The following is a 19,781-nucleotide window of genomic DNA, read 5'->3' as shown; positions in this document are numbered from 1 at the left end:
TCACACCCAAGCCACAAAAGTCACACACACAGTCTCAGTTACACAGTCACAGAGCCAACAGCCCCACCTCATGCACACCATCACAGAGACCTGTACTGTTCACAGAACGGCTGGGGCTGAGGCCTCATGGAGCTGGCCCTTGGGTGGGAATGGCAAGGTGTCCAATTCACAGCTGCCAGCTTCTGCCCTCCCTCCCCTTGGCTGCACCTCCCTGTCCACCCTCTTCCACCCCCACACCTCTTGCCACTGGGGGGAGGGGCATTAGCCTTGGAGATGATTGACTCCAATCCACGTTAAGCATCACCTGTTTATTCAACATCCCTCATCCTCCCCTGTACCAGGTGCTGTGCTAGGTGCTGGTGCATAGAGAGGTTATTCTCAATCAGACCAAAATTTTCCACCAATGTAGTGGTTATTTCCGTATGTGTGACCCTCCATGGATATAGCCCCAAACATTGTCTTGGTCCCTCACCTTGGCCTTGGGGAGGCCCTGGGCAGTCCAAGACTCTTCAACCTCATTTTTTTTAGAGGCCATTTCCAGGAGAGTGGATGGTTCTCGTGTGATTGACAGGACCTCTGAAGGAGACATGGGGGGACAGACTCACGAAAGACTTCGGTGGGAACTCTCCCTCCCCAGCTCCTGCCAAGTGAGACTTGACAGGCAGCTGGGTTGGAAAACATCCTATGCCAGGGTCCAGAGAGCCAGGCTTTCATCCAGTTCTCTCTTGTCATCGTGGGCCAGTCATGTCCCCTCTCAGGCTCAGCTTCTCCACGAGGGCAAGGTCGCTGGGCCAAACCATTTCTCATGCGGTGGGGTGTGTGCTTATTAATATTCAGATTCCAGGCCCATTCCAGACCTTCTTGATTCCAGTAATTTAGACTCTCTGGTTGGGGGACCTCTGAGTTTCCTCCCAGCTCTAACAAAGACTATGAAACTTTGCTGGAAACTGAGGGTCCCTTTTAACCCCAGGTGCTGCCACACCAACACCCTCCAGGCGGTGACACATCACCTGGCTGGTTTAGAGGCTTGGGCTGATGAAGGGCTTGTGGTTAGGGAAGGTGACCGCAGAATCAGAATTTTCAAGTGCTGCTCTTGGCTGAGGCCAGGCTTCCAGAGTGGGCTGGGCTGTTTGCGGACAGTTGGTACCTTTTCCAGGACTAATGATGCCCGGGTTCCAGGTTCTCCAAAAACCAGATCCCAACACTAGACCTGGGGCCTGGTAGGAAAAGTCCATGGGACAGTCTTAAGTAGCTGGGACTCTGAATGGGGGTTCTGTTTATTTTGAACACAGTCTCCTCCACTGAGTCAGTCTACTTCCTAGTTTCTACTTAGCTCCTTTCCTGATGCTTACAGAATGGAATCATGTTGTCAGAAATGGAGGGACATTAGTGGATACCTACCCCATTTCTCTAGCCTGTGATACAGCCCCATAACCACATGCATCATCCGAAAAAGCTACATTATTAGCTTCCCATGTGCTGGCTGCTCTGCTGGCCACTTACAGCATGCCATTTGATCCTCACAGCAATTTTATGTGGTAAGTGTTAATGCCATTTTACAGATGAGAACGAGGCTCGGAAATGTTAAGCCACCTCTCCAAGCAGCAGAACGGGGATTCAAGCCTACTGCCGTCTGCTCCACTGCCCAGGCTCTCAACCACATCTTGAAGAGTCCCCAGCTTCTGCTTGAATGCCTCCAGAGATGGGGACTCTCAAGCACTGAGGACAGGTTGTTCACCCACATGTTGGAGGGAGCAAAGCTCAAAGAGAGGTGACCCTGCCCCCACAGCGCCTTATCCTGACAGAGGAAATAAAGGGTGAAATAATCGCTCTGTACAAGGTGGAAGCAGTTGGTGCCTAAGACGGCGGTGGAGAACGTGCCCCTTTGGGAGAGCACTCATGATTAAAAGTATCTCCCTTCTATTGAAACTAAAGCCACCTTCCTCCAACTTCTATTTGGTTTCTCAGCGTTCTGGCCTCAAAAATCATGTGGAATTAGTCTGAAGCCCTTCTTGCTTTTGCAAACGACTCTCATGTCCCCATTTCGCCTACTTTCCATGGGGCCGGTTGACTTAAACCTCTCCAGCTTTTGACTCCCGTCATCATGGTACCCGCCTGTAGAGAACTGGGCTTCACTGTGACCACTCCCGCACATGGCCAGAGGCCCTAAAAACTCCGTCCCTGTCTCCTCCTTCACCTACAAGAGACAGTCGGGCTTGGTCTGGAAAAACCCAAAGAACCCTGGAGTCAGGAGGCTGGGGTTCCAATCCCAGTTCTGCCCCTCACTGGTTGTGCAATGTTGGGCAGGGCCCTGAGCTGCTCCAAGCACCGGTTTCTTCATCTGTGAAATGGGGACAGCAATACTTGCCCCACCTGCCCTGCTGGTGAGGATTAGCTAGACCCTCAGTGTGAAAGTATTCTACATGCTACTGAAGGGCCAGACCTTCAAAAGTGTTCCTGTGCTTAGGAGGAGCTGAGGGTGGCTTCAGGATTATCTGGAGAGTGAAGGCCGTTCTGAGCACCTCGGTATGCAGGGCACAGGGAGGATAAGTTGCTGAAGGATTTTGTCTTGGGAGTGTACCTCCTGGGAATTACTAAGACTCCTGGGAATTAAAACATTTTCATCACATTGGCCTCCTGGTAGATTAAGAGATGGGGACAGGTATATATCTCTTATGGCTGAGCCAAAGGACCCAATAGAAAGAGGAAGAGGAGCTAACGCAGGTAAAACACCTACTATGCAATAGTCGCTTACTTACGGAATGTTCACAACCCTGTGAGGTTGGGATTATTATGTCCCTTTCACAGATGAGGAAACTGAGGCATGGGAATATTTTATTCACCCAAGTCAATAAGATGTGGAGGTGGGATTAGAATTCAGATCCTTCTGGCTCCCAAGCTGGTGTGCTTTCCCCAGCCCTAGCTGTATGGTGGAAAGGCCCAGGACTTAGCGAGAGGCTACCACTTAGAGCCTCTCATCCCTGAGGAGCAGCAGGTGGGTAGGGAGGGAGAAGGGGCCCTCTGGCAGGAGCCTACATTCTAAATGTCACCCGTGGCTTCCTATATTACCCCTGCACCTGGGATTTCTCATAAATGTAAACGGAGGTACACCATTTCACTCATCCTCATTCATTTGTTCAGTGCTTGCTTGTATCCTGAGTAATTATTATCACATCCTGGTCTGCGCTGGATACTGTGTTCATCAGGGTAGATGACCCCATCCCTGCCCTCATGCAGCAAACCCACCCCAGGGCATCTGAAGGACAATGCAGCTGAACACATGCTCCAGGGAAAACGGAAAGGTGATTACAGTCCAGGATGGGGACATCAGGAGAGGATGCCGTAGACTCTACAAACTGTCAAGTGAGGGGAGCAAGAATCCCATGTACAGTGTGATTGCATTCATGTAAAGTTCATCAACTGGTAAAAGTAAGCAGATATCAGTGATGAAACTGCAAGGAAAGCAGGAAAGTGATTAACATAAAAGCTGAGAAACCAAGGTGGAGGAGAGAATTATGATCCAGGAGGGTCACTCAGCGGGCCTGGGGAGCCAACTGGGAGATCCAGTTTATGTGTTCCTTAGCTCTGTGTGTGTGTGTATTTTAATTCACTCTTTGTTACATATATATATGTATATATTTCACAATATTAACATATGGAAATAGCCAAATTCAGTGTTAGATGGGCCCTAGTCTGATCTCCCACCATGCCATACAAAGATCCTGTACCTAGTAGCTGCTTATGAAGAGAGTACTGCATTGCAGAGGATTTTGAAGCAGCTGGAAGTGGGGTGCATGGTCCAGCCAGATAGGAGGGGTGTGGCCCCAGGTCTGGAGACAAGAGCTCACTTACTCGCTGAAGTTCTTGATGACAGAGAGGATTAGAGGTGTCTTTCCTGTGACTGTCTGGATACCTGAGGGTCAGTGATTCCCCATATGGAGCCCCAGACTCCAGAATTAGCTTCCCTCTCCATCAGCCCAGCGTCAAACCACAGACTAGTAGAAAGAGCACTGAGTCAGAAGGCCTGGATTGGAAAGCAGCTCTCTACACACTGGCCAGGTTTTCCCTGACAAGGTGCTTCGTGACATGACCCTCAGTGTCTTCAGCTATAAAATGGGGTTAATAAACCACCTACTTCACCAGTTGCTATGAGGCCTCAATGAAGATCTATGAGTGAAAATGCGTCAGGGAATTCCATGTGTGCTGTATACTTATGAAATGTCACAGTACCCAGCTATTCTTGCCTTCTTCCCACTGCCACCATTTTGCAAGGTGGACTCAGAAAAGCCTTACCCTGATTTAGAAAATCCCCAAACTTAGCTTAGTGTCCCAGGTCCTCTGAGCTTGTATCTTCTGAGCCTGAGCTTCAGGGTGATTCTAGGAGCAAGTTCCCCAAGTTGGAGGAAGCCCAGCTGGGGAGGTGGCATTCCAGGCGGCATGTCAGAGGGTGAGTCAGGGCTAAGGCGGCCCTCGCCCTCCCCTGGCTCTTGGCTCAGGGCCCAGGCTGGGTTACTTTTATTTGCATACATCTGCATATATGCAAGTTTCACCTGTGTACTCTGGCAGAGCCCCGGGGAAAGACACCTGTACAGGGCATGGAGGGAAACCAGAGTGACTGGCTGCCTACTGGGGCATCCAGACCTGGAATCATCATCCATGGTCCATCTGCCTATCAATGCCTGAATCTGAACCAGACACATGGCTTCTTCCCCAGGCTCCTCTGCTTGCCTAAGCCAGGAACTTCAGAGTCATTCTTGCCTCTACCCTCTTCCGGTCCAGTCACCAGGCCCCGCAGAGTTTGTCTCTGAGCCACCCTTCTAGAACTCCCCTCCTTTCCATTGCCTCTGCCACTAACCCATTGGGCCCTCCCTCCCCACTATTTGCAATGGCCTCCTCACTAGGCTCTCTGCCACCCACTCTCCCCTTCCCAGCCCACTCTGGTACCCGAGATGCTCAGGGGAAGCCTCTCAGCTCCCTCCCATCTAGGTCCTCTCCACTGCCCACAGGCCTATTCTAAGCTCTCTGAGGCCCTCCCCACTGTTGGCTCTCCTGACATCTCAGCTCTCTCCCCACTTTCTTACCTTCCAACCAAGTGTGTAGGCCCTGCGTGTTCTGTGTTGTAGCACCTTTTCTGTGCTTCAAGTCTCCTCAGCTGTAAAATGGGGGATAATAATAGGACTCCCTTGCAGGGCTCTGTGAAGATATCAACGAGGAAATGCATGTGAAGCATTGTAACAAGACCACCATAGATACTGGCCATTGCTGCTATTATTCTCCTTCCACCAATCCCAGAGGGCCTTCCTCTCCTGGGGTTCCCTCTCCCTCCTCAGCCCTTCCCCTTGCCCTTGCTGAGTGGTACTTTCCCAGGTAAAACAACTCCGTGAAAGTGAAGAGGACAGCTGGCCTGGGCTCTAATTCTAGCTCTTAGGCAAGTTACTCAACCTTTTTGTGTCTCAATTTCCTCATCTGTAAAGAGGGGATAATATGGATACTTACCTCATAGAATCAACACAGTGAACGAAATGATGCAGGCAAGGGCTTAGGACAGTGCCTGGAACACAGAGAGCACTTAATAAGTGTTAGCTATTTTTATCATTATAATTGTGTTACCCAAAACACAGGACCTCAGATCACTGCTACTTCCCTTCTACCCCCAAAGGCTCCAGAAGGTTCCTTAGAGGTATTCCCAGGAACAGTGCCTCCACCTGGATCCCCCTGTGTCTCAACCAGCCAGAGGACCACTACCTGGCCTTCCACCCACCCCTCTTTTCTGTGGACAGCAACTGAAGCAGCCAGTGCCTCATTGGGTGGGCTGGTTGTGGGGCAGGGGTCAGAGCTTTCCCTTCCTCACTAGTTCTGGGGAACATTACACCCAGAATTTGGGCTTGAGAGGGCTTTGTCTCCAGAGTTTGGGGGCCTTCCCTCAGCCAAGTTGGAACCTGGATAGGTGCTGGTCAACCCACAGGTTCAAGGGGTGGAGAAGCAAATTAGTCTGAGAAGATGAAAATGGGTAACTCAGTGCAGCGGAGGCCATGACCCACGCAGGGACCCCACCTCACCCTGCAAATACAAACTCTTCCCTGCCCACATCAGAGTCCCCCAGCTGTTTCCTGGCATCAGGTGAACTTCCAGTGTGTGATCCTTTCCAATGGGAATTAATGAGGGTGCTGGACTGTGGAGGGCAGATGTGGGCCGGAGGTGGTGCATGAGCCACCTCCCTCTCCATTATCAGACAGAGTGGGCCTGGGCCCGCTCTTGGCTTAGCACCCTGTCCCCATAACTAAGCAGGTAAGGGAGAGTTTGCAGGAGAGGGGAAGAGGGTGGGTGGAATCCTTACCTCTCACCCTCCCTGCATTCTACTCTTTCCCCACACCAGGCCAGCTGCACCGTGGTGGTGGTTTTGTATTTGTGATTATTTTTCTCATTTGGGAGGCAAGGGAGTGCCGTTGCCTCTGTGGCGCCCACGTGGTGGTCCTGCTGTCCTCCCCAAGGCAGTATTGCCTCATTCTCCTAGGTGAGCTCAGCAGAGGTAAGGCTGTCCCCTTTTCCCTGACTCCACAGCCAGTACTAGGATGCAGGACCCTACTTACCCTTTCCTGAGGGAAGAGAAAGAGTCCAAACTGCAAAGTCGGGAGGAGTGAGAGAGTGCAACCAATAACCCCACCCGCAAGGACCTCCCCCCAGTCTAGGGGTCCTGCAATGTGTGTCTGTGTGTGTGTGTGCGCGCGCGCGCGCGATGCTCTGTGAGTTTTGTGTGTGTGATAAGGTTGCGCTGTGCTGTGGGTGTTGTGTGGTTGCCCGTGGAGTGTAGACTGCCGGGTTACCGGGCAGGTGTTTGCGGTGTGAGCGTGTGCTCTACGCTGGGTGCCCGCACACAAACCCTCTTCGCGTGCCCGCAGGATGCACCATCCCACTCCCCCACGTCCCACCTCGGCCTTCAGCCCGAAACCGGGCAACAGAGGCCTGGGCGGAACGCTCGAGTTCCCGTGCTAGATTCTGGAAAAGTCTGAAGAACGCGGCAGAGCAGACTTCGTTCGGGGCGCAGCGAATTCGTTGTAACCGGGTTAGCCTCCCGCCAGGGCTCCGCGTTCTCCCGGCCCGGGGCGCGCGGGCCCACCGTCTGACCCCGGCTCGGGGTTCAGGCTCCTCCATCAGGCCCGGTGGCCCGGGGCCGGGACCCCTGGCGCAGAACTCCCGCGGCCCCAGCCGGGGCTCCGGCCGCTCCCGCGCTCAGCCCGGACTCCACAGCCCCGACCAGGATGGAGCACCCGACCCACCCTTTTCTGGGGAAAGAGAAACATTCCGAACTACAAAGCCGGGAGTCAGCCGCGTGGCTCCTGGCCGGGCAGGGCGTCGCCTCCAACCCACAGGAGCGCCCCACTTTTTGTTAACGTTTCTTTTTTTTTGGTGGGGTGAGGGTAGGTACTTGGTCCAAGACTGGTTCATAGTTTTGTTCTGTTTTTAACGTGTTTGGTGACTTCATGTACGTATATGTTAAACGTCCCAGTCAATCCTAAAGGTAAGCCTTCTCCTGAAGAGGCTGGGATTGGAAGTGGGTCAAAGACGCGGAGACAGCGTCTCTGAGGACCCATCGGGAGACCCTCACGGGGAGCCCGCGCGCTGAGCGCACCGGGATCTCCCCTCCGCCTCTCCCAGGGTTACCTGGAAGATGAGGCGGGAACGCTAATCGCAGAGAAAACGCGGGCGAGCACGGAGGTGGGCGCAAATCCAAGGGCGCAGCCAGGCTGGCGGTGAGCTCAGTAACCAGCCTGCCGCCCCGCTTGCTCCGCGCTCATTAACCGCTCGATCAGAAAGAAAAGAGACATCATAACTCAAAATTTCAGAAAAAGTCAAATCGGAGTGTGTGTGGCGGGGCACGCAGACTTCTATAGACTGTGGGTTCCCCGGGCCTCGCCAGGTACCGGGGCTTTACCGCGCACCCAGCTTCGAGAAGGGAGGAATTCCACTCCCAACACCCCCCCAAACTGAATTATTCACAATGTTTCCCCAAACCGAGTTAATACGAAAGACCCTCCAAAACGGATTTAACTTTCACTGAAAAGGGACAAATTAAACAAAAATTTCGTTTGGGGAAGATGGGTGCTATAGAGGAGAAAGGGCTTGATAATCCCGCGGGGGCCCCCTAGGGCCGAGGACTGGGGTAGCGGAGGAATCTCTGTTCCCCAGGGCAGATCCATACGGGTGCTGGGATGACTGTGCACCGGGCTACAGACCCCGGCGCCGGGCTGGAGTCGCAGACGCCCAGTCTTTGCTCGGGAGCGTGCCACCGTCCTGGTACCGAGCCCAGAGAGGACGCGGAGAACCCTGTGCACCCACCACGTGTTCGGAGTATTGGATCGTGTACCACCCGAAAGGGGCACTGGTTCGGATGAAGTTCTGTGCTTCAGGGGAGAGTCAGAACCTGGGTGACTAAAGCAAAGCTCACATCCCTAGCGCCGCGAACGTGTATTCTGCACAAATAAATCATTACGGGATTGGATGGGATTGATTGCCTTTGCCCGTCAACCGGCGCAGAGCCTGCGAACAACCGTGCACCGTGCAGATGATAAGGACCAGTCGCTGCGCCTCGGCCGGCAGCAGGGACCACGGTGGTGCGCTGTCCCCCGACACGGGACCCTCTGTGGCTCTCAGGGCGGCACTCCGGTGCTGGGGTTCTCCAAGCGGGCCCCTTTCCCTATGGCAGAGGACCTGTGTGAGAAACGTGGGAGAGCCACTTCTGGCTTTTGTGACAAGTCAGAGGCTGAGATACTGGTCGTGACAAGACAGTTGGGTTTTTGCCTGCCTGACTGCCCACCTTCCTCTCCTCCCGCCCCTCCTCCTCCTCCTTCTCCTCCTCAGTGTAATTTTTGCAATTCATTCTAAAGCAAAAATGACAAAGGTTTGGAGGTCTTATGTGCAGTCACCTCCTTGTGTCTCTCCTAACAGGAGACTCAGATGGGAGTCTATCAGAGCCAGAGTGCCGGCTGAGCTGGAATGAGAATGCAGGCATTAAGCCAGCCCTCCCTCTCCTCTGATCAAACACATTACAGCCCTTCCTAGCCCCCCCGCGCCAACCCCTTTCCTGTCACCTCTCTAACCCAGGCCCTGAAGTTGGTGAGATGTGGCCTCATCCTTAGGGAGTCTGCATTCTGAGACCACAAGGTTTCCCAACCAGACACCCCAGGCCCACACCCTTCCATGTATGGAAAGAGAGCCCTGAAGTGCAAAGTGATGATTGGAGGGAGATGTCTCCCAGTTTGTAAACCAAGGATAATAGTACCTAATTCACAGGCTTTTTTGGTGAAGATGCACAGGCCCTGTGGTGTTGTGTTTCATAAATTCTGAAGGGCTGCAGAGTATTTCTCACCACTGCATGGGGGTGAGGATCCTGCATGAGTTCAGTGAAGACCCCTGAGATTTAGGAGAGGGGTCTCCCAGCTTTGGAGAATGCCCAAAGTCAGCTGCAAGGGAGGCCTGCCAGAAAAACCTCTGCCTACCTGCGGTCACGCTAGGTCTGGCACAGCAGGGACTCTGGGTACTTGGCTGGGTTGGTGGGTGCGGAGGGAGTGTCTTCCTACCCCCCATCCTTTCAGGTATACCCCAAAAGCATCTCCTTTGTGAAACCTTCCCTGACAGCTAATCCCATTCCAAAGAGCATTTTCTTACTTTGGTGCAAACTCCGTCCATGGCACTGTTCTGTGACTGTCTCCATCCAGAGGAAGATCGAGGTGGCAGAAAGGAAGGTATGGAAGGATATATCCTTACAAATTCATAGCCCCAGCTCTCAGGAGGTGGTGGTACTCCTGGAGTTGGGTAAAGGTGGTCCCATGGGGAAATGGCTTTTCTCAATTGAGTAAAGCCTTTATACCCTGTTGGATGAGACAAATGGATTCTACTCCAAGGAGGGTGCTCCCCTCCAGAGCCCCTTCTCCGGAAGCTCCAAGGCTTCAGGGTGGAGAGCTCAGAGCCAGGATAGAGCTCAGAGCTCTATCCATTCCAGAGGGGAGTCCAGTTTGAAGCCAACTTACTTTTCCTGCCCCCAAACCCCTGAAAGGGTGGTTCGACCACTCCTGCATACTGCTTTGATCTTCCCGTCTTTTCCAAGGAGGCCTGAGCCTTGCCACCCTCCAGTGCCTTCTCTTATTCTTCGGAGTCTCCCTCTTTCTCTAATTGTAGTCTTCTCCCACACCCACCCGCAATTCTAAGATTGCTGCTGTCACTCTGAGCCCCGACAGTGTGAGCACACGTGTGTACAAATATGAATAAGCCCACCCCAACTGCATACTCAAGCAAGAAAGGGTATGTATATATGGGTGTGCTGGGGTCTTTGAGGACTGGTGCGTTTGGGGGTGTAACTGTCTCTCCCCTAACATGAAGCAGTTTAGATGTGTGTGGACCAGTAACTCTCATTAACTCTCATAGGGTGAATACACAGGCATAAACGCTTATAAGCTTGGATTTTCTGTATTTTTCAAGTGTCTCCATTGACAATTCTATTTGCTTAGCCGTGGGTCTGTGTAGGAGACAAATACAGTGCTTTTATTCCGGAACACTGCTATCCACCTTTCAGTATGTGGATATATACACATCACAACCTATACTCTGTATATGCAGGCCCATAAATGAACCTTTCTGTTCATGGTTGGAAGCTAATGTTAAATTAACATCGGTGTAGACACCTATGTGTTGGTATATGGGAGTATATATATTGTACTTGAATTGCGTCTCTGTGTAATCGTGTATCTGTGGCCATAGATACTTGCATACGTGTATACAATATATAATATTTAGAAGCAGGTCCTGCACACGGGATGGAAAATGCGGCCGCCCAGACGGCCCTGTTGGATTTCCTTCGTCCTCCGAGGAGCCATCAAACTGGATTCTCCTCCCACTCCCGGATTTTGTCTCGGTGCGTGCAAGGCTTCAGCCTCACGCGGCGCCAAGAAAGGCGAGGCGTGGCAAAAGTCCAGACGCAGGATCCCTCCTGGGGCCTCGGGAGCCTGCAGGAGCTGCGATGTCGCAACCACACCAGGGCCCCTGCCGGAAGCGGAAGCCGGGAGGGGGCTCGGGGTGCGGCGAGGCGCAGTCGCGGCGGTCGCGGCGTGCCAGGCAGAGGGCGCCCCACGGGGGCGTGCTCGCCGCGCGCGTGCGGGGCAGGCTGGGCGCGGGGAGGTACCTCCCTGACCCAGCGTCTGTTTACCAACAAACTGCAGGCGCTGGGCAGCGACGCATTCCGACGTGTTGAATAAGCTGCCGGCGCGGGCTGTTTGGTCTCGACTCCGCTGCAGGTTCCGTGGCGGCGGGGTCAGAACCGCTGCACATCAGAGATTGCTGGAGAGCGCGCCACAGGTCCCCTGCGCCCCCGCAGCCGCCGGGCCCCCTCCACTGTGCTGCGCCTCTCGCCCCTCCAACTCCCTCGCATTCTGCCATTAGGGCCGAGGTTCCCAGACTGCCCAATCATCCTACCACCCCAGCACCGTTCTCGAAGACCCTGAGATAGCTGGGACTGGATAACTAGCTGGGCACAGCGCCTTCCCAGCTCCCGGTTCTGAATTTCCCTACCTCGGGCTGCCCGGTGGGGCGGCCCGATCTCCAGCCTCAGTGAGGTCACCGCATGCGGTAGCCAATCCGCAGCATCTAGGTGGGCGGATCTCCCGTCGGTTCCCGGGAACTGAACTCCAGAGCAAGACGAGGGGGGCCCCATGGATTTAGGGGGGAGGGGAAAAGCCATGGGGGTATACCCACTTGGAGCCCCCTTCCCAGGCGCGCGCTCTCCGCTGGAAGAGGCTCAGAGAGACATTTTCCAGGGATCTTAAGTGTGGGGGAGGCTGGCTGGGGGGGCTCATCCGGCCCCAACGCCCGAGGCTCAGAAAAAATAGAGTTGGCGGAGAGAGCGGACTACGTGCCAAGCCATGGCCTAGACCCTTCGGCCCCGGCCCCGGCCGCAATGACCTCTTTGCCCTGCCCCCTCCCTGGCCGAGACGTCCCCAAAGCCATCTTCCCGGCCATCGCCCCCGTCGCATCAGTAGTGGCTGCCTATCCGCTTGGCCTGCCCCCGGCAACCGCAGTTGCCTCCGATTTGCCCTATTCTGGGCCATACGGCCCTCTCCTGCCCTACTCCTACACCGCGCCAGCGATCCCCGGAGACTCCTACCTGCCCTGCCAGCAACCTGCGGTGCCCTCTCAACCCTCCCAACAGGAGCGCGAGGCAGGTAAGTGCGGCCACCGCAGCTCTTCTCACCTCCGGGGTCCTGCTCCTGTGCGCCCCTAAACTTCTCCCTCGCCTGGTTGGGCGCAACTAGCGGGATCCAGATTCCACGGTTTCTGGGGACTGAGGGGATGGCAAAGAGAGGGCGGGAGACACTGGGAGGGGGAAGGCGGGGGCGAGTTAATCTAGGTAGGTCTCCTTTCAAGACCGACCTGGTTTTGACTTGCAGTTGTGTTAAGCTGGGAGACAGGGCTCCCTACCCCACCCACTGGAGCAGCGGGGTTGTGTGTACCTACATGTAAGGGAAAACTGAAACAATCCAGATGTAGGTGTGTGTGCCTAACCCCTGCCCCAAGATTCTTCCTTTCTTGCACTCCTCTTACCCATGTTGCCTCTCTCCCAATTTGTCTAGTCTTGGAAAGCAGTGCTCAAGCCTAAGTCAGATAACTAGAAATCGGGTCCCAGCTGGAGGGCAGTGCAAGTGGGGGCTTATTCCAGGCCCTTCTGCTCTTTTGGACGGTGCCTGAAAGTGCCCATGATTCGAAGCTGGCTGGGCAGTATCTGGAGCTAGGTCTCCACCACCCATTGTTCTAAGAATGTAGCCACAGGTGGGTCAGGCAGTCTGTCTTCGTGGATCCTGGCCACCTCAGCCTTCCAGCCAAAGAAGCAGGCCAATCCTGTCATCTGCATCCTTTGCCTTTGGGGTAGGTTAGGCCCCAGTTCCCATTGTCTGGAGCAACTCTGAGCTCCTGAAAAAGTGCTTACTGGAAAGTCTCAAAGAAGTCAAGAAGTTAGCCTACCTTCCTGGCCCTGGGCTTGCAGGGGCAGAATCCATGTGACACTATACATACATCTGTACTGGCTCCAGCTCAGATCTGCACCCCTGGACCCCCTGCACTCCCTGTTCCCACCTTATTACCACACAATTGTCTTTAGCACGGTCTCCTCCAAGGATGCTCATCCACTGGGTGACTGCTGGAGTCAACCCAGAAATAAGATGTCTCCCTCCTTCCCCTGCCATTTCAACACATGCACTCATAAACCCTCAGACCCAGAAGTGACCCTAGAGATTTGGGAGTTCAACCTCCTTAATGTGCAGATGGGCAAACTGAGGCCCAGACACGGGGTGTGCATGTTCCAAGGCCACAGTGTGTTTTTCTAGTAGGTTGGCCTTTGCAAATTGACTTCTATTGCAGGAGGCCAGAAAAGAGGATTTTAGGGAATTTCCTCAGCGTCCCCAAAAGTTAACTGCCTTCTGTGTGAGAACTGGGGCTGTCACTCCCAGGCTGCCGGGTCTGTCATCAGAGGAGGCAATTGGGAGAGGGGATTTCTGCAAACAGTGTAGTTTCTACAAATGAATCCCTTGAACTCTTCCTTTTAGTCTATGCTGATATGGGATTGTGTATGGTGGGAGGAGGATAAGGTAACCTTGTTCTTAATGGGGTTAGTATTTTCATCCCTGTCTTCCACAGCCCTTTGCTTGGTCTAAGGACAAGAGAGTGGAGAGTTTTGTTTTCCTTATGGCATTTCCCCCGTTCCAACGAAAACCACTGACGTCCTTAGACTAGAGGTAGCATTTTTCTCCTGAAACTGGTGGGTTTGCCCATTCTAGATAGAATGATCCGGGTGTGAGAGGTCTTGGGCCCTCCTCTGGCCCCTACCCCTGCCTCCGGGAGAGGTTTCGCTCTAAGGAGAACTGCTGCCACCACCCCGTTGAGCAGGCGGGGCAGCGGCGCCTTTAGGGAGGCCGCTGGGCTCCATAAGGGCGACTAGGGCAGATCCAGGCGCGACTTGCAGTAACTGGTGTGGAGAAACTCAGCTGTCCGGGAAAGGCCTCGGAGGAGGGTCTGCTGGGCGAGTTGAGGCGCGGAGGGCTCTGAGAGTTCAGTCGCCAGGCTGCCTCCCAGGCTCTGCCTCACCGTCTGAATTGCGCTGTCCACGCGGCCAGAGAGGCGCGGGTGGTCTCTCACCTGGGGCCTGCCTGTGAGCAGTGGGGTTGAAGTAGGGGAGGCCGGACAGGAGCAGGCAGGAGAGGAAACCTAACAGTTTTCCTGGGAATTGGCCGGCGGAGGGGGTCGAGGCAGGCGGATCTATGAAGCCCAGAGCGCGAGGCCACGGGGGAGGGATGCGGGGGAGGAGGAAGCCACCAGTCACTGCGGCGGGCCAAGGGCGGGGAACCTGAGTTGTGTGGGGTGAGCCCGACGGGAGGAAGAAGGAGGTGCGCAGGTATGGATGCCGCGTCTGGGCACCAGGGCCAAGGGCTCTCTCGGCTGAAGCGGCCCGGCAGACCGGCGTGGAATGCAGCAAACGTTGCTCCAAGCCCTGGGGCCCTACGGCCGCTTTGTCCACCCTAGCACTGCCATCTCCATGGAATGGTCCTGGGTGTCCCCATGGAGTAGCGCAGGTTACTCCTCCCCCCATGCTAGGCCCGGGCTGTCCTCTGGCCAAGATTCCTTGAAAGGCTGGACCCGAGGACAAGCCGTGAACAGATCTCCCGCCGCGTCGCCGCGGCACGATCCGGAAGCTGCCCGGAGGGTCTGCTTCCTTTCCGAACCCTGGTTACCTTCCCTGCCAGCCGGGTCCCCTCTGTGAGCGCGGCAGGGCAGAGGAAAGAGGCTGCCCTACGCCCACTGGGCTTCTAGGGTCCCTGAAAGCCATCTCCCCTAGCGAGCCGGCGGTGGAGAAGGGGAAAGATTGTCACTTTCCTGCAGGCTGTGCCGGGGAGCGGGGAGGGGTGGCGCCTTACAATAGAAGAGACGATGGCAAACCCTGGCAGTACTTTCCACACTAAGATCCTGGGAGGGGGGCTCATCTTAGCGTTCAAGGCCCGCTGCGCCGGCCCTCTGGCCCTCCGACCCACCCTTTTTCTGGCAGCGAAGAGGCTGCTACGCAGACCCTGTCTCTGTCCTCTGAGCATTGCTTTGGAGTTCCCTCCACCTGGAATGCCCTTCCCCCGTCAGCTCCAGGCCTCAGCCCAGCCCTCCACCGAGCTTTTCCGCCCGCCCCACCCAGAGCCGGCGCCGCCGCACCCTGTTGAACTCTGACCTCCCGCCGCAGGCGCCGCCCGTACCCTCGGTCGGCCCTTCCTGGGGTCACGGGACTCCTAAGAGTGGGAGCGCCCCGAGGGCAAGAACTGCGTTTTGTACCACCTGCAGCACAGTAGACGTGAATGTGGTGTTTGAAAGGAGCGCGGAACGCAAGGTAGAGAAGGGCCGAGCCGGTGCTCGAGTGTTTTGCTAATCCGAAACCAGCACGCAAACGAGATGCAAACGAGCCTCCGAACCTGTGCGTCCGACCTTCCCAGCATCCCAAGCACACCGTCTTGTCTGCCCCCCAGATTCAGAGAAGCGGCCTCCTTCTCCGGCTTCCCCGGAGCCTTCAGAGCAGTGCCCGCAGGCCCCGACCAAGAAGCTCCGCAAGCCCCGGACCATCTACTCGAGCCTGCAGCTGCAGCACCTCAACCAGCGGTTCCAGCACACGCAGTACCTGGCACTGCCCGAGAGGGCCCAGCTGGCCGCGCAGCTCGGCCTCACCCAGACCCAGGTGGGCCAGTCCCAGTTTCCTAAGCACTAACCTTCCCCAGGTGTTCTCTGGAAACTCCCCCTCCAGGTGTGAATGACCAGTTCCCCTAACCCTGTTGTCCAAGTTCTCCAGGGTGTGTTCAGAGTTGGCCCTCAGTAACTGTTAGGGGAGTGTGTTAAAAGGTATGTGTTGGGGAGAGAGGGTAGATTCAGGTACAGGAGGGTCCCTGGACCAGGAGAATTGGATACCAATTCAGAGGGAGGAAGCCAGGGCACTTCAGGGGCTATGGAGGACTGCAGCAAACATTCCCAACCTCTGCTCTTCTCCCACGACTTCCCTCCTACCTCAGAGTCTCTTTCCTTTGTCACACTTTGTCACACATATACTCCTGCTGATCTTACATTCTTTCCCCCTTTTCTCCCCAAAGGTAAAGATCTGGTTTCAGAACAAACGCTCCAAATACAAGAAGTTCCTGAAGCAAAACTCTGGGGGGCAAGAAGGGAACTTCTCTGGGAGGCCCCCCTCCCTGTCTTCCTGTGCCCCACTGCTTCCAACTCTCTGGGATCTGCCCAAGGCAGCGGCTCTGCCCACCAGTGGCTATGGTAACAGCTTTGGAACCTGGTATCAGCATCACTCCACAGATGTTCTGGCTCCAGCTCAGATGATGTGAGTCGGGAGGGGTGGGTCAGGCCCTAGTCTTCCTACAAAGCCAGCACCCAGCTCACCTACACCCCTTCCAGGCCCAGAGGACATCAGCTCCAGATGGGTTATCTCAGGAGGACAAGAAGCTAAAGGAGAAAAAGGATGGGGTGAAGTCCTGTCCCCTATGCCCCATAACCCAAACAGTCTAATCAAAGACTTTGGTCTTAACCACTGCCCCCCAACCACCACTACCACGAGCTGGACACCTGCCTTCCAGCTTGTCAGTGGTTCTGGAAGAGAGTCACTGACTGGAGCTCAGACTGCTCCAAGGTCTCCAAGTCTTGCCACCCCTTCCTTGAAAGGACTGCCGTCCTACCACGGCCTGGGTCAAAACCAGCAGGAAACACTGAGTATTTTTTCTCTTTGTGTGCCTTGGGCCTTACCCAGCCCTTTCGCAAGCAAGGGCAGAAGTGAAATGGGTATCCACAGTCTTCAAGTTGATTACTGTTAGCTTGTACACAGATTTTTTGTTAAGGAAGATTGGCCCCGTAACTGATTCACCTATTCCCCATCCTTTACAATAGCAGGAATGCTGAAAATGTGGAGTTTATGGATCTATGGGTAGTTTATGCTCTCTCCCTAAGAAAGCCTCTACCCCATATCTACTCATTTTAAGTAAATAGTGTATCCAATTATCCATATAATTCAACGGGTATTTATGAAGAGCCCATCCCCTCCTGTTCCCCACCCCTGGTGCCTAGCAGCCACAAATGTACATACTTTTGGGAACCCAATAGGGTAACACTTTTGGAAGAATGGGGACAAACAGGCTCCCTGGATGACTGTAAGTAGGGACACCCCCAAATAGGTGAGGTGGGCCTGGCAGTTTAGCTCCTCACAGCTGTCTTTCTCCAAAGAAAGTGCTCATATTTATAACCAATTGGACTAGCATCCCCCAAGCTCTTACCGTCTCCCATACCATGAGCTTCCAGAGATTAAAGTTCTTACAAAAACCTGGTTCCTGGCTGTGAAGTATGTTTGTTTCCTGATTTTAGGGTGTGGGGGATACTCATCTCTCTTCTCTGCCATCTGACTCTTCTAGCACTGAATGAACCAGAGGACTGGATCCTAGTTTTGCCTCTACCACTAACTAGTGCTGTGGTTCTAGCTCTGGAATGTTCTAATAATGGCCATTTTCATATGCTCCTATATGAAACTGGAAACTGCTAATGCTGGGAGTGACCGAAGTCTGAGTGATCCTCACTGGCAAATTCTCTCCTAGCCCAGTTCTGGAGGAAGCCAGGCACCTCACAGTCCCCTGTGAACCACCTTCAGCCCCTGCTCACCTTCTGAGAGGACACACCCGCTGAGCCAGCCCACTCCCCTCAGTGTGCTCCTTGGGGTGGAAAGGCCCCAGCCTTCGTAGGAGGAGGAGGAGGAGAAGCTAAACCCCAGAAGGAACTGGACTTCTGCTCCATCCAGCCAACATCTGTAGAGCCTCTGCTTTGTGTGAGATCCTGGGGATACCAAACTGACTGAGGCAGACCCTGTGGGCTAATGAGGGAACCAGACACATGCCCAGCCATGTGTGCAGTATGTAAGGGCAGTGCAGAGGGCAGAGCTCACGTGGGGGCTTCAACTCAGCCTGAACCCAGCAGTAGGTTCATGGCTATTGCATCCTGCCCCACACAGTGGCCAGCCTCAGGGAAGCTGAGGACAGGGCCCAGTAATTCAGGGAATCCAGCTCAGCCTGGCCTGAGGGATTGGGGGAGGGGACTCCAGTTCACGGCAAAAAGCTCCCAAGTCCATCTTCTGGCTTACTGCCTAACCCTGTTTCCCAGTGCTACAAACTGGGGCTGCCCCAGCCTGAAAAGCTCACTAGGGCCTACTGGCCAGAGAGGCCCAAATTGGGGTCTTCTGTAGAATACAGCTGGTACAGAGGTCAATGGAAGCCCCGACCTACCTCCAGAGACCTGCAATCAGTCCCTCAGTGGCCACCCAGACTACCCAAAACACATATGAAGTTCTCCTGGGGATGGCAAATGGCATGGGGTGGGCCAAAGCCAAGATCCAGGAGCAGCAAGGATGATGTGCCAAGGGCAGAAACCTCCTCTTTCTCTGCACTGACACATCATCCCCTGTCCTAGCCTCGGGGTGGCACCAGCTCTCAGTGGCCCTGGCCCCTCCTCTGGGAGGTCTCCTCTGAGACCACAGGCCCTGGGGCGGCTGTTCCTCCCACTGCAGGTAGCACACTCCTCTTTCCACAGACCTGAGATAAGATCTACCGCCCCAACTCGGAAAGCCTCCAAAGGCGAGATTAATTGGACAGCCCAACACGAGTCACATCATTAAAACAACAGCCCAGGTTGTAAAGTTACCTTGCAAGAGAAGCATAATTATTCTCCCAGCCAGAGGCTTGCTGAGCTGACAGCATCTCCTCTTCCCTATGCCTTCCATCCGACCTTCCTGGGGTAATTGGAGTCCTTGTCCACTTGGGGGCTGGTCCAGTTTCCCAGGGCCTCTGGGTGATGATGATGGAATTGGAACCCCATTAGAGGAGGTGCCCCATTCCTCCCCTCCAAGTCATCTACACTGTAGAAGGGAGACCTGTAGCTTCTTCCCCTGAGGACCGCCCTCTGGGAATACTGACTCAGTAAGGGAAGAGGGGACAAGATTGTGTGGTTAAGAAGGGGGCTTTGCCCTCCAGATTCCCATCTCTGCTATCTGACTTTTGGAAGGGTATTTAACCTCTCTCTGAGCCTCATTTTCCTCCCTCTAAGATGGGAACACTAATAGGGCCTGCTTCACAGTGTGGTTATGATGCTGAAATGAGATAGTGCTTGTAACATGCTTGACACAGTGCCTGGAACATAGTAAGCACTTAATAAATGGCATTTATAGCTGCTGTGTGATTATCAGCGAGGAGGGGTCATAGCAAGGGTGAGTTCATACTGCCCTGCCATCCATTCACCTCTGCCTCTGGCCAATCTGCCTCCTGAGGGTAGGGAGGAGGAATGGGGCTGGAGCCTAAAGAACTACACACATTCCTGGCCACCCCAAGGCTAGGACAGGGGATGGTGTGTCGGTGCAGAGAAAGACGAGGTTTCTGCTCCTGGCACCATCATTCCTTGCTTCTCCCAGATCTTGGCTTTGGCCTGCCCCATGCCATTTGCCATTCCCAGGAAAACTTCCATGTGTGTTTGGGGAGTCTGAGTGGCCACTGAGGGCCCATTTGAGAGCAGGACACAGGCAAGGTCCCAAATGCAAAAGAGCTGGCAGCAGTGGGCTTCTGAAATCAGCTGAGACTAGAACATGGGAACAGAGAGTGCGGGACACAGTCTTTTACCTTCAAGGGTCTCAGCCACAGGAAACCTGACTTGGGGCTTCCCTTCCCTCTCCCCATGCTATT

At 54.6% G+C, this 19,781-nt stretch overlaps 2 protein-coding genes and 1 long non-coding RNA gene across 7 annotated transcripts; 1 reads left to right on the top strand and 2 right to left on the bottom strand.

Moving 5' to 3' along the window:
* Window positions 1-303: 303 nt before the first annotated feature.
* On the bottom strand, window positions 304-19,183 carry LOC118968487 (uncharacterized). Of its 2 annotated transcripts, none has more exons than XR_012130710.1 (4): window positions 18,751-19,183; window positions 5,497-5,551; window positions 5,082-5,193; window positions 304-1,217 (listed from the first exon to the last, which is right to left on the bottom strand). It is a non-coding gene; the product is annotated as an uncharacterized lncRNA (long non-coding RNA). The 2 variants fall into 2 exon arrangements; XR_005056185.2 differs by lacking the exon at window positions 18,751-19,183 and adding an exon at window positions 12,242-13,601.
* On the bottom strand, window positions 8,089-11,731 carry LOC118968486 (uncharacterized). Of its 2 annotated transcripts, none has more exons than XM_036998993.2 (4): window positions 11,563-11,731; window positions 11,201-11,314; window positions 9,667-9,803; window positions 8,089-8,709 (listed from the first exon to the last, which is right to left on the bottom strand). In XM_036998993.2, the coding sequence occupies exons 1-4, from the start codon at window positions 11,729-11,731 to the stop codon at window positions 8,488-8,490; spliced, it is 642 nt and encodes a 213-aa protein (XP_036854888.2). In that variant the 3' UTR covers window positions 8,089-8,487. The 2 variants fall into 2 exon arrangements, with proteins under 2 accessions (XP_036854888.2, XP_036854890.1); XM_036998995.2 differs by having other exon boundaries at window positions 8,115-8,709; window positions 9,667-9,702.
* On the top strand, window positions 11,681-17,757 carry DLX4 (distal-less homeobox 4). Of its 3 annotated transcripts, none has more exons than XM_073235466.1 (4): window positions 11,681-12,212; window positions 15,546-15,751; window positions 16,158-16,396; window positions 17,655-17,757. In XM_073235466.1, the coding sequence occupies exons 1-4, from the start codon at window positions 11,948-11,950 to the stop codon at window positions 17,740-17,742; spliced, it is 798 nt and encodes a 265-aa protein (XP_073091567.1). In that variant the 5' UTR covers window positions 11,681-11,947; the 3' UTR covers window positions 17,743-17,757. The 3 variants fall into 3 exon arrangements, with proteins under 3 accessions (XP_073091567.1, XP_073091568.1, XP_017497906.2); XM_073235467.1 differs by lacking the exon at window positions 17,655-17,757 and adding an exon at window positions 16,471-17,390 and having other exon boundaries at window positions 11,699-12,212; XM_017642417.3 differs by lacking the exon at window positions 17,655-17,757 and having other exon boundaries at window positions 11,710-12,212; window positions 16,158-17,390.
* Window positions 19,184-19,781: the final 598 nt, after the last annotated feature.

Source organism: Manis javanica, chromosome 4, assembly GCF_040802235.1.
Source record: "Manis javanica isolate MJ-LG chromosome 4, MJ_LKY, whole genome shotgun sequence".
NCBI lineage: Eukaryota > Metazoa > Chordata > Mammalia > Pholidota > Manidae > Manis > Manis javanica.
The sequence above is the reverse complement of the archived record's forward strand: the minus strand, read 5'-3'. Positions and strand labels throughout refer to the sequence as shown.